Here is a 13,008-nt window from a genome sequence, read left to right on the forward strand (position 1 = left end):
CATTTTCATTATAACGTGCGCATAGGCAATAGTTGGACCGAACCGAGGTCCCCATAAATTGTACCAATATAAGACATGGTATGAAAAACAAGATAAAACTAGCCAGCTATGATTCCCCACATAGAAGCTTCTTGTCATTGTTGCTTACCTTTATTTAACTAGGTAAGTCAGTTAAGAACAAATTCTTATTTTCAATAACGGCCTAGGAACAGTGGGTTAACTGCCTTGTTCAAGGGCAGAATGACAGATTTTAACCTTGTCAGTTCGAGGATTCGATCTTGCAACCTTTCGGTTACTAGTCCAACGCTCTAACCACTAGGCCCAAATCACAACACACAGCCTTTTACCTCATTGAAGCGTGTACATTGTTTTAGTGGCGTTGTCAGCTAACCGGTCTAACTACACTGAACAAAAATATAAAACACAACATGCAACAATTTCAAAGATTTTACTGAGTTACAGTTCATATAAGGAAATCAGTTAATTTAAATAAATAAATTAGGCCCTAATCTATGGATTTCACGACAGGGAATATAGATATCTATCTGTTGGTCACAGATACCTTAAAAAAAAAAGGTAGGGGCGTGGATCAGAAAATCAGTCAGTATCTGGTGTGACCACCATTTGCCTCATCTCCTTCGCATAGAGTTGATCAGGCTGTTGATTGTGGCTTATAGAATGTTGTCCCACTCCTCTTCAGTGGCTCTGCGAAGTTGCTGGATATTGGCGTAAACTGGGACACTCTGTTGATCCAGAGCATCCCAAACATGATTAATGGGTGATACGTCTGGTGAGTAAATTTTCAGCTTCCTGGAATTTTGTACAGATCCTTACAACGTGGGGCTGTGTATTATCATGCTGAAACATGAGGTGACGTGGCCGATGAATGGCACGACAATGGGCCTCAGGATCTCGTCACAGTAGCTCTGTGCATTCAAATTGCCATCGATAAAATGCAATTGTGTTCTTTGTCCTTAGCTTTTGCCTTCCCATACCCTAACCCCACCGCAACCATGGGGCACTCTGTTCACAACGCTGAAATCAGCAAACCCGCTCGCCCACATGCCGTCATCTGCCCGGTATAGTTGAAACTGGGATTAATCCGTAAAGAGCACACTTTTCCAGCATGCCAGTGACCATCGAAGGTGAGCAATTTCTCACTGAAGTTGGTTACGTCTCGGAAATACAGTCAAGTCAAGACCCTGTTGAGGATGACAAGCACACATATGAGTTTCCCTGAGATGGTTTTTGACAGTTTGTGCATAAATTCCTCAGTTGTGCAAACCCAGTTTTATCAGCTGTCTGCGTGGCTGGTCTCAGACGATCCCCCAGGTGAAGAAGCTGGATTTGGAGATCCTGAGCTGTTGTGGTTTCACGTGGTCTGCGATTGTGAGGCCGGCTGGACGTACTGCCAAACATTGTAAAATGACGTTGGAGGCAGCTTATGGTAGAAAAATTAACATTCAATTCTCTGGAAAAAGCTCTGGTGGACATATCTGCAGTCAGCATGCCAATTGCACACTCCCTCAACTTGAGACATCTGTGGCATTGTGTTGTGTGACAAAACTGCACATTTTAGAGTGCCATTTTATTGTCCCCAGGTGAACCTGTGTAATGATCATGCTGTTTAATCAGCTTCTTTATATGCCACACCTGTTTGGTGGATGGATTATCTTGGCAAATGAGAAATTCTCACTAACAGAGACGCAAACAAATTTGTGCACAATGTTAGAAATATGCTTTTTGCGTGTATGGAAAATGTCTAGTGTCTTTTATTTCCTGCTCATGAAACCAACACCTTACATGTTGCGTTTATATTTCTGTTAAGTATACGATTTTATGCTAAGCAGGCACTTCTTATTTAAAACAACAGATTCCTTTCTAAACCAACATCCCAAACACAACATGGGTAATGTATATCCATGGCATCAATAGTTAAAGAAAATACATTTTAAGGGCCTCATTGCTACTGGAACAACCTAGCAGCACCTAACAGGTGTAGTAAGCCTGCTGCAGAATGATAATTGTGCTGAAGATTGCTTACTTGCTGGCAGAAACTACTTACTTGCAGTCGTGTATAGTGACTTGGGAGGCTGGTATTCCCAAAACGGCACAGCTGTCTAGAAGCTCTTCTCGACGCTGGAACCCTTGATTGTAGTAATTGCCTAAGTGATTATTTGGCGAAAAGTAATATGTTGTCATGTAAAGGAATTGCCACATGCCTATAAAAAAGTAATTAACACTTCGTTTTATAACTATTACAATACTTGGCTCTAGTAAGCCGTTTCTCTTTTCTTGTGTCAAGCATGAATTAAATAGGGCTGAACAAACCAGTTTTTGAACAAATGATCAGAATAGAAAATGGGAGACCTAGCTATACAGACAAATTGGTGCTGCAGCGTATTGCTATTTTCCTAGACGACTAAACTCAACTTCAATGTCGTGTGTAATTGCGGGCTATTCTTTTTGTGCTGAAATCAGTATTTAAAAATAAATAATAATAACTTAAGTGACGTCGGAGTTCCATTCCACCCACAACAGTCTCAGCTCCTCCATCGTAAATGGTTGAGTTTAATCGGCTACTATTTTCCATGGAAAATGATGTAAAGCTAGCCCTGGTTGTAGGACGGAATACATAGGATACGCAAAAAATGTTATTCATTGTAAACCCACCTTGAGATAAACACAATAAATGAACAGATGCATTTAGTTCCACGAGTCTCAAAATTGCTGGTGCAAAGAACATGCATTCGTCATCCGGATGAGCGGTTAAAAAGAGTGCTCGAACATCGCCAGTTAAATCGCTTGTTTGAGACGATTTGATTTGTTTGTCTCTACATAACATAAATCGCAACCAATGTTTACGTGACTTTGCTGAATTCTGCCGATAGTAAATGTATTGTATCCAAAAGAAGTAGGAAACAATTGCTCCAAAAAGTATAAGTAAAAGATGCATTCTTTTTATTTTATTTTTACCGATGTTATAAACATTCCGTATTTTCACAAAGTTTCCTTTATCAAAGGTTCCGCTACAAAAGTAACATATTCTGCAGTATTTCCTGTTTCTGGAACGTAACATTTTAGTACCCTGACAATATATCATATCTATCTACAAAAAACTCACAGAAAATTGCCGTAAATAAACGAATATCCATTTGATATGAAATTCAGAAATGTTCTAATGATAACGTTAAATAGGCATATGAAAGTTGCCCCTTTTCTGTTGGATGCATCCGTTTGTTGACAACTCCGTTAAAGGTGCAAGTAAGGTAACGTGAAACAACCAACCGATAATTTATCTTATTAAAATCATGTTTTTTGTTTTTATCTAAACTGTGGACACATTATTACTTGTATTTTGGGGGTTCAACAAGCAGTTTTTGTCTCAGGAGGGAGCCACTATGGAACTTTGGTTCGCCTGTGGGGATGGTTTGAACGTTACACAACATTATCCTTTTTGGTATAATAAAAATAAATACTTTTTAAAAAATCACCTAGTTTGGTAAACGATGATTTGAATGCTATTTTAAAATATCTTTAACACTCACAAAAAATATGCTTCATGAAAGTCCTGTATTTTCTTAAATGTAAGAATTTACACAATCCTGCCAGGACATCGATACTAAGACAAATCAAATGTGGTGCAGCCAAACTCTGTGGTGCAGCCTTCTGTCTACAACACTCTTCCACAGTCTGTCAACAGCGGATTTACAAGCATCTGCCCTATAAGACCCAATTTGACTTCTTACAGGGTATTTTTCCGAATGTGAGGTGAGTACCTATCTCTTTGTATGTGCACAGAAGTTACATGTTTTGAAAATATAGCAGAACTTTGGGTTACGCTTAGCTGCCACTTTAGCGTACTGTACTATAGGGTGCGAATTACCCTTTGCAAGATGGCGGCTTGGTTGAGAATTCATAGGTGAAATATTGTAGCCAACAACATAATGTTGTTTTACGGTATGCGATGTTTTTATGTACTTTATAACGGGTCAAGTAAGCTGCATTTACATATTTATGCCAAATGAAGGCTACCGTTAATTTCAACAAAAATGAAACGCACATATCCTTAAATTCAGCAACAAGCTATCGATATTGTAAGCTAGCTAGCATGTAAGCTAACAAGGCAAAAAGCACCAGGCAGAGACTGCAGCGAGCATTGTCTATGCCAAGTTGCTACTAATGTTTGCAGCTGTAATCTTGTGTTGAAAATTAACTAGCTCAATCGTTTTAGACAATCGTAGTTAATAATTGATTTTCAGAGATGATGTGAAGGTTATATTTCTAGCTTGTAACGTTAACGTTATGCGCAAACTAGCTAGCTAGGCAATCATGTCATGTAAGTTAGCTCGCTAACATGATTACAAACTAGCTAGTAATGGTAAACATCTGTATAACCAGCATCACCAACAAACACAAAAGTAACTATTTGAATCTTTCACGGAGACAGCATGTTTAGTCAATACATTGCTCTAATATCATATTCAGTGTGGTTTGTTGCAATCAGTGCTTGTTATTTATTCAGCCTGAACAATACGTTTTTTCCTTGCAACTACAATTCAACATCTGGTCCTGTCTGTCAACAAACTGGTACTAAACGATAATAAGTGTCGTATTAGATATGTTCTGTATTGATGAGCAACTCAATATTGAGTAGAATGTGAACCAAGTCCTCTAATGTCAGCTGGCCTAAAGATGCAGACTCAGATCATCCAGTTTATTTATGAAGTGCACACTTGACCTGTCTTATCGTCTCCGATAATATGGCCTCATTGGTTGTCAGTTTTACTATTTTATCGAACGTTACATTTTATGTAAAAAAATATAGGAATGAGGGAAGTGGAAGAGACTCATTCAATATTCTTATTGGTGGTTGTGACGTTGCATTGCCTTAGCTTTTATCTGTTGCTAAATTCTTGGCAGGAAGATGACAGCCTGATGGAAGATAATTATTGTGCCATCCTTGTGGGCATGTAGAACAAGCATCAAAAACGCACTGGGGAAAGCTGCCACCTTACCTTGTACATGCCGCTAGTGCATTTTGGTTTCTGTAGCCTATATCCAAGTTGTATCAAAGATTGTTCACAATCATAAGAGGGGTGGATTTGAGGATCCCTGTTTCATCATAGTCTAGGTAATGTGTCATTTCAAGTATGAAATCCGTGTTTCTGCAGGGTATTTTATGCCAATTTATTGTTTATGCATTTGAAGGAAAAGCTCATAGGCAACTGCAACTTTGGAGAGCAACTGTGGCGATTTGGTTCCCTTCAAGAATCGCCTATTTTTTTTAGGGAAGCAGCATGACATTAGAGATGCACAGCAGTTCAGGATTTGTCTGACAGATTAATCCTGACAACAAAATGTGTCTTGTCATTCTTGTCTTCGCCATGTCAGTCTGGATGACACCTGTGTAACAGATGTTTTTGACAAATCCTAGATTTCAGAGGATATCAGATAAACATTCAGGCTTTCCCTCTCAAATTTAATCTGTACAGGCTGTCATCTGCATTAGTGTAACTCCGAAAAGGAAGATGGGGACCTTCGGTGTAAGGAGTTTTTCTAAATTACACTACTGTTCAAAAGTTTGGGGTCACTTACAAATGTCCTTGTTTTTGAATGAAAATCACTTTTTTTTGTCAATTTTTAAAATAATATAAAATTGATCAGAAATACAGTGTAGACATTGTTAAAGTTCTTAATGACTATTGTAGCTGGGAATGACAGATTTTTTTTTGTTTTGTTTGGTTAAATTGAATATCTACAGAGGCCCATTATCAACAACCATCACTCCTGTGTTCCAATGCCACGTTGTGTTAGCTAATCCAAGTTTATCATTTTAAAAGGATAACTGATCATCAGAAAACCCCTCTGCAATTATGTTAGCACAGCTGAAAAATGTTGTACTGATTAAAGAAGCAATAAAACTGGCCTTTAGACAAACTGAGTATCTGGAGCATCAGGATTTGTGGGTTCGATAACAGGCACAAAATGTCCAGAAACAAAGAACTTTCTTCTGAAATTGTCAGTCTATTCTTGTTCTGAGAAATGAAGGATATTCCAGAAACTGAAGCTCTCGTACAACGCTGTGTACTACTCCCTTCACAGAACAGTGCGAACTGCCTCTAACCAGAATAGAAAGAGGAGTGGGAGGCCCCGGTGCATAACTGAGCAAGAGGATAAGTACATTAGAGTGTCTAGTTTGAGAAACAGACACCTCACAAGTCCTCAACTGGCAGCTTCATTAAATAGTACCCGCAAAACACCAGTCTCAACAGTAAAGGGGCGACTCCAGGATGCTGGCCTGTCCGGTGTTCTTTTGCCCATTAACAATGTCTACACTGTATTTCAGATCAATTTGATGTTATTTTAACGGAGAAGAACATTAGCTTTTCTTTCAAAACCAAGGGCATTTCTAACTGACCCCAAACTTTTGAACGGTAGTGTACATTAAAGCATTGCAATTCAAAATGTTTTGTTTGTAGTGTGCTCTTTTTATTGGACAAGGAGGTTTGCCCTCCACAATGAGGTTTGCTCCAGAGAGCCTCTCTGTTAATACTTACGTTGGGCTTGACCCTTGCAGCAGCCTCCTACAACACTGCTACCCTCCCGTCCAGACAGATATATAGGCCATTGGTGGATGCTTGTCTATGCTAGTGATTTTCAACCTGTGGTCCACGGGGTTACTGCAGGTGGTCAGCTACATTTTTGTTCACATTTTCTTTCTTCTCACAATAATGTAAGTTGGCAGTATTACTGGTATTGTAATACATTTGACGTAAGTGCGTATTGTTTATAATATTAATTATAATAAGCCTTTAAAGGCCCACCTCAGAAGTTGCCACACATATTTCAGGTAATTCCTGTCCTAAAGTGGAAATTCTTGTTTAGGTTCAAATCAAATTTATTTGTCACATACACATGTTAATGCGAGTGTAGCGAAATGTTTGTGCTTCTATTTCCGACAATGCAGTAATAACCAACGAGTAATCTAACCTAACAATTCCAAAACTACTTCCTTATACACACAAGTGTAAAGGGATAAATAATATGTACATAAAGATATATGAATGAGTGATGGTACATGGAACGGCATAGGCAAGATGCAGTAGATGGTATCGAGTACAGTATATACATATGAGATGAGTAATGAAGGGTATGTAAACAAAGAGGCATAGTTTAAAGTGGCTAGTGATACATGTATTACATAAAGATGCAGTAGATGATATAGAGTAGACATCGACCGATTATGATTTTTCACCGGCGATACCGATTATTGGAGGACCAAAAAAGCCGATACCGATTAATTGGCAGATTTTTAAATTAAAAAAATAAATTAAAAAATATATATATTTGTAATAATGACAATTACAACAATACTGAATGAACACTTATTTTAACTTAATATAATACATAAAATAAAATCGTTTTAGCCTCAAGTAGATAATGAAACATGTTCAATTTGGTTTAAATAATGCAAAAACAAAGTGTTGGAGAAGAAAGTAAAAGTGCAATATGTGCTATGTAAGAAAGCTAACGTTTCAGTACCATGCTCAGAACATGAGAACATATGAAAGCTGGTGGTTCCTTTTAACATGAGTCTTCAATATTCCCAGGTAAGAAGTTTTAGGTTGTAGTAATTATAGGACTATTTCCCTCTATACCATTTGTATTTCATTAACCTTTGACTATTGGATGTTCTTATAGGCACTTTAGTATTGCCAGTGTAACAGTATAGCCTCCTTCCCTCTCCTCGCTCCTCCCTGGGCTCGAACCAGCAACACAACGACAACAGCCACCACATCGAAGCAGTGTTACCCATGCAGAGCAAGGGGAACAACCACTCCAAGGCTCAGAGCGAGTGAAGTTTGAAACGCTATTAGCGCGCGCTAACTAGCCAGCCATTTCACTTCGGTCACACCAGCCTCATCTCGGGAGTTGATAGGTTTGAAGTCATAAACAGTGCAAGTCTCTCAAAGCACTTAATGATGACGGAGGTGAGTGCTACGGGGCGGTAGTCGTTTAGCTCAGTTACCTTAGCTTTCTTGGGAACAGGGACAATGGTGGCCCTCTTGAAGCATGTGGGAACAGCAGACTGGGATAAGGATTGATTGAATATGTCCGTAAACACACCAGCCAGCTGGTCTGCGCATGCTCTGAGGACGCGGCTGGGGATGCCGTCTGGGCCTGCAGACTTGCGAGGGTTAACACATTTAAATGTTTTACTCACGTCGGCTGCAGTGAAGGAGAGTCCGCAGGTTTTGGTTGCGGGCTGTGTCAGTGGCACTGTATTGTCCTCAAAGCGGGCAAAAAAGTTATTTAGTCTGCCTGGGAGCAAGACATCCTGGTCCGAGACGGGGCTGGTTTTCTTTTTGTAATCCGTGATTGACTGTAGGCCCTGCCACATACCTCTTGTGTCTGAGCCGTTGAATTGTGACTCTACTTTGTCTCTATACTGACGCTTAGCTTGTTTGATTGCCTTGCGGCGGGAATAGCTACACTGTTTGTATTCGGTCATGTTTCCGGTCACCTTTCCTTGGTTAAAATCAGTGGTACGCGCTTTCAGTTTCACGCGAATGCTGCCATCAATCCACGGTTTCTGGTTTGGGAATGTTTTAATCGTTGCTATGGGAATGACATCATCAATGCACTTTCTAATGAACTCGCTCACCGAATCAGCGTATTCGTCAATGTTGTTGTTGGAAGCAATGCGGAACATATCCCAGTCCACGTGATCAAAGCAGTCTTTAAGTGTGGAATCAGATTGGTCGGACCAGCATTGAACAGACCTGAGCGCGGGAGCTTCTTGTTTTAGTTTCTGTCTGTAGGCAGGGAGCAACAAAATGGAGTCGTGGTCAGCTTTTCCGAAAGAAGGACGAGGGAGGCCCTTATATGCGTCGGAAGTTAGAATAGCAATGATCCAAGGTTTTACCAGCCCTGGTTGCGCAATTGATATGCTGATACAATTTTGGGAGTCTTGTTTTCAGAGTAGCCTTGTTACAATGAATGCAGCCTCAGGTTACAAATCGGAGATTGACGCAGGCTGCTAATATCTATTCAGAAATTGGGTGTGGGAACGTTGTGATTTCCACATGTAGCAGAGAAACACACCGGGCACTGACTGCCAGCTGCCAGTGTAACTAGCTTTCATGCTAACCTTAGCGAGCTAATGAAAGTGCTGACCCCAATTAATCGATTGTTTGGCCGACAGGCTATTGGTTGACCAAGTTTGAATTTTTTTTGTAGAGCAGTAGAAAATATATTTTTTAATGGCACACAAGACACCTATCTCAGTGAACTAATCCATTGCGGATGGCACAGTCCAAGAAGAAAATGGTGTGTGGTTAAAATGCACAATGCACTTCTCTCAACAGAATGCACTCTCTTCTGCCAATTTGTGCACATTTATTGTTTCATAACATCGTTGTGTGAATTATTTGCGTTTGATTGTTAGTCTATCAATTCCCCATTAAATATACAGTTTAAGTCGGAAGTTTACATGCACCGTAGCCAAATATATTTAAACGTTTTCACAATTCCTGACATTTAATCCTAGTAAAAATTCCATGTCTTAGGTTAGTTAGGATCACCACTTTATTTTAAGAATGTGAAATGTCAGAATAATAGTAGAGAGAATGATTTCTTTCTTTCATCACATTCCCAGTGGGTCAGAAGTTTACATATACTAATTGAGTTTATGGTAGCATTGCCTTTAAATTGTTTAACTTGAGTCAAACGTTTCGGGTAGCCTTCCACAAGCTTCCCACAATACGTTGGGTGAATTTTGGCCCATTGAGCTGGTGTAACTGAGTCAGGTTTGTAGGCCTCCTTGCTCGCACACGCTTTTTCAGTTCTGCCCACACATTTTCTATAGGATTGTGGTCAGGGCTTTGTGATGGCCACTCCAATACCTTAACTTTGTTGACCTTAAGCCATTTTGCTAAAACTTTTGAAGTATTCTTGGGGTCATTGTCCATTTGGAAGACCCATTTGTGACCAAGCTATAACTGATGTCTTGATGTTGCTTCAATATATCCACATAATTTTCCTCCTCATGATGCCATCTATTTTGTGAAGTGCACCAGTCCCTCCTGCAGCAAAGCACCCCCACGGCATGATGCTGCCACCCCCATGCTTCACGGTTGGGATGGTGTTCTTTGGGCTTGCAAGCCTCCCCCTTTTTCCTCCAAACGTTATGTATGATGGTCATTATGGCCAAACAGTTCTATTTTTGTTTCATCAGACCAGAGGACATTTCTCCAAAAAGTACGATCTTTGTCCCCATGTGCAGTTGCAAACTGTAGTCTGTCGGTTTTGGAGCAGTGGCTTCTTCCTTGCTTAGGGGCCTTTCAGGTTATGTAGATATAGGACTTGTTTTACTGTGGATATAGATACTTTTGTACCTGTTTCCTCCAACATCTTCACAAGGTCCTTTGCTGCTGTTCTGGGATTGATTTGCACCAAAGTACATTCATCTCTAGGAGACAGAACTCGTCTCCTTCCTGAGCGGTATGACGGCTGCGTGGTCCCATGGTGCTTATACCTGCGTACTATTGTTTGTACAGATGAACGTGGTACCTTCAGGCGCTTGGAAATTACCCCCAAGGATGAACCAGACTTGTGGAGATCTATATATATTTTTTTTCTGAGGTCTTGGCTGATTTCTTTTGATTTTCCCATAATGGCAAGCAAAGAGGCACTGAGTTTGAAGGTAGGCCTTGTAATACACACACCTCCAATTGACTCAAATTATGTTAATTAGCCTATCAGAAGCTTCTAAAGCCATGTCATAATTTTCTGGAATTTTCCAAGCTGTTTAAAGGTCAACTTAGTGTATGTAAACTTCTGACCGACTGGAATTGTGATACATTGAATTATAAGTCTGTAAACAATTGATGGAAAAATGACTTGTGTCATGTACAAAGTAGATGTCCTAACCGACTTGCCAAAACTATAGTTCATTAACAAGAAATTTGTGGAGTGGTTGAAAAACAAGTGTATGTAGACTTCCGACTTCCACTGTAGTACATTTGCTGTTATTTCCTATAATTTCTAATTTCCAATGTTTGTTTGGTTACGGTAATTTCTGTTAATGCATTCAATATATTATTTATTATTATTAATCTTTTACCATTCTCATTGTCGGACTGGACACATTACTCGCAGAGTGCACAACCTATGCTTCATTTTGGTTTATTTCATTGCCTTTTTGTGTTTTTTCAATTTAGTCATTGTCTTTTTGTTTGGAGTGCTCCTATCAATGTTGAGTAAGATCACACACCTAATTTATGCTTAGAAGAAGGCCTATAGGCTACCTGGCCTGCCTGCAAATGGAGGCATATAAATGTGCACATTTGGGGATCTGATTGGCTTAACGCACAACCACTATTGAGCTGTGGAGCCTCTGAATGTAATGTTTTCTTCTCCTTAAACAGCAAGCACACTAAGTCTGTTTTTACATCCATTGAGAATGACAATAGTTCCTTAATTTATTTGAAAAATCTTTCCAGCTCTCCCCATTTAGATAACCACTCTGCATGAAAGGGAAAAACGTCATGCTTTGATCCAGTGGAAACTACATAAAATAGGCCTACCTGATTACTCGTTATCCCTTGCGCAAATAGCCTACAGCTGTGTCTGTTCTGAGCTCACTGGCGCAGGAAACTCTGACGGCCCAGAATATTTTATAAAATGTTGCAAGTTTGCTAGCTCAAGCTTCAGGCTGGACCCAAGTTAATATTTGTTTCAAGTTTGTTGCAGACAGGCCATGCATAGCCAATGTGATTTATAGGATATCTATTTTTATCAGGATATGTTATACCTGCAGGTATATGAAAAAATACACATTTAAACATTGACCAGACTACTTTAGGTCAACCCAAGTTTTTGTTGTTGTCGGGGACAACTCTATAAAGCTATGTGAGCGCCATTTCAGTTCGGACAAGCATACTGTAAGTCAAGTGAAAATAATTATTTCAGAAAGACTAGCAGCCTACCTAAACCATGCCTATTGTCCAACAGAATGCATTCAACGGAAATGTGTCTTCCGCATTTAACCCAACCCATCTGAATCAGAGAGGTTTGGGTTGGTAGAATCTAAAACATCTAACATCGACATCTAAAATGAAATCGTATCACGCAATTCTACCGTCTATTTTTAGACTAGCACAAAAATAAGTGAAACTTGACAAATTATCCAATGGATGATGAAATTTTGCTGCTAAAAAAGTGGAGGTGCAAAAATATAAGTTTGCACCACTTTTAATTTTCACCATGGCTTAGCCAGCCATTGAGCCAGAGACAGAAGAAAGTCAATGAACTAACTAGACCAGACCCAGCTTCTATTGCATTAGTGTCTATGGGAGAGGCACCCCGTTAAGTAGATCGGAACCAACCATTTTTTTTCAATGGTAAATGGTCTGAGTGAACCATCGTAATTTATCCACCATCTTTGCTGTATCCAAAGATTCTATTATTTAGCTCAGCAGTCACAACTTGCAAACTTTGCAGGTGGTTATGAATAATAAACAATGCCATGCTGGTGGGTGGTATGGTACCATTCAAATAAAACCCAGCCCTGAAACAAAAAAACATAGCCTTTTGTTAACAACACTGTCATCTCAGATTTTCAAAATATGCTTTTCAACCATAGCTACACAAGCATTTGTGTAAGAGTATTGATAGCTAGCATAGCATTAAGCCTAGCATTTAGCAGGCAACATTTTCACAAAAACAAGAAAAGCATTCAAATAAAATAATTTACCTATGAAGAACTTCGGATGTTTTCAATGAGGAGACTCTCGGTTAGATAGCAAATGTTCATTTTTTCCAAAAAGATTATTTGTGTAGGAGAAATCGCTCCGTTTTGTTCATCACGTTTGGCTAAGAAAAAAATCTGAAAATGCAGTCTCTACAACGCCAAACTTTTTACCAAATTAACTCCATAATATCGACAGAAACATGGCAAACGTTGTTTAGAATCAATCCTCAAGGTGTTTTTCACATATCTAT

The 13,008-nt window shown here is 39.4% G+C and overlaps 2 protein-coding genes across 4 annotated transcripts in view; one reads left to right on the top strand and one right to left on the bottom strand.

Moving 5' to 3' along the window:
* Positions 1-11,674, bottom strand: part of pigl (phosphatidylinositol glycan anchor biosynthesis, class L) — a 36,208-nt gene extending 24,534 nt beyond the window's left edge. The window contains exons 1-3 of one of the 3 annotated variants that reach the window (XM_065007327.1): positions 2,674-3,185; positions 2,066-2,165; positions 1,286-1,408 (exon numbers count right to left, since the gene is read on the bottom strand). In XM_065007327.1, the coding sequence (XP_064863399.1) occupies positions 1,286-1,408; positions 2,066-2,165; positions 2,674-3,103 (653 nt within the window). In that variant the 5' untranslated portion in view covers positions 3,104-3,185. Of the gene's footprint in view, positions 1-1,285; positions 1,409-2,065; positions 2,166-2,673; positions 3,186-11,591 lie in introns of those variants that run through there. The other 2 variants (XM_029627680.2, XM_029627682.2) reach the window with 2 other exon arrangements.
* Positions 3,623-13,008, top strand: part of ncor1 (nuclear receptor corepressor 1) — a 99,618-nt gene continuing 90,232 nt past the window's right edge. The window contains 1 exon segment of the mRNA XM_029627674.2: positions 3,623-3,771. The gene's annotated coding sequence lies outside the window, so the exon portion shown is untranslated.

The sequence above is a fragment of the Oncorhynchus nerka genome, linkage group LG22 (genome assembly GCF_034236695.1).
Source record: "Oncorhynchus nerka isolate Pitt River linkage group LG22, Oner_Uvic_2.0, whole genome shotgun sequence".
Lineage (NCBI taxonomy): Eukaryota > Metazoa > Chordata > Actinopteri > Salmoniformes > Salmonidae > Oncorhynchus > Oncorhynchus nerka.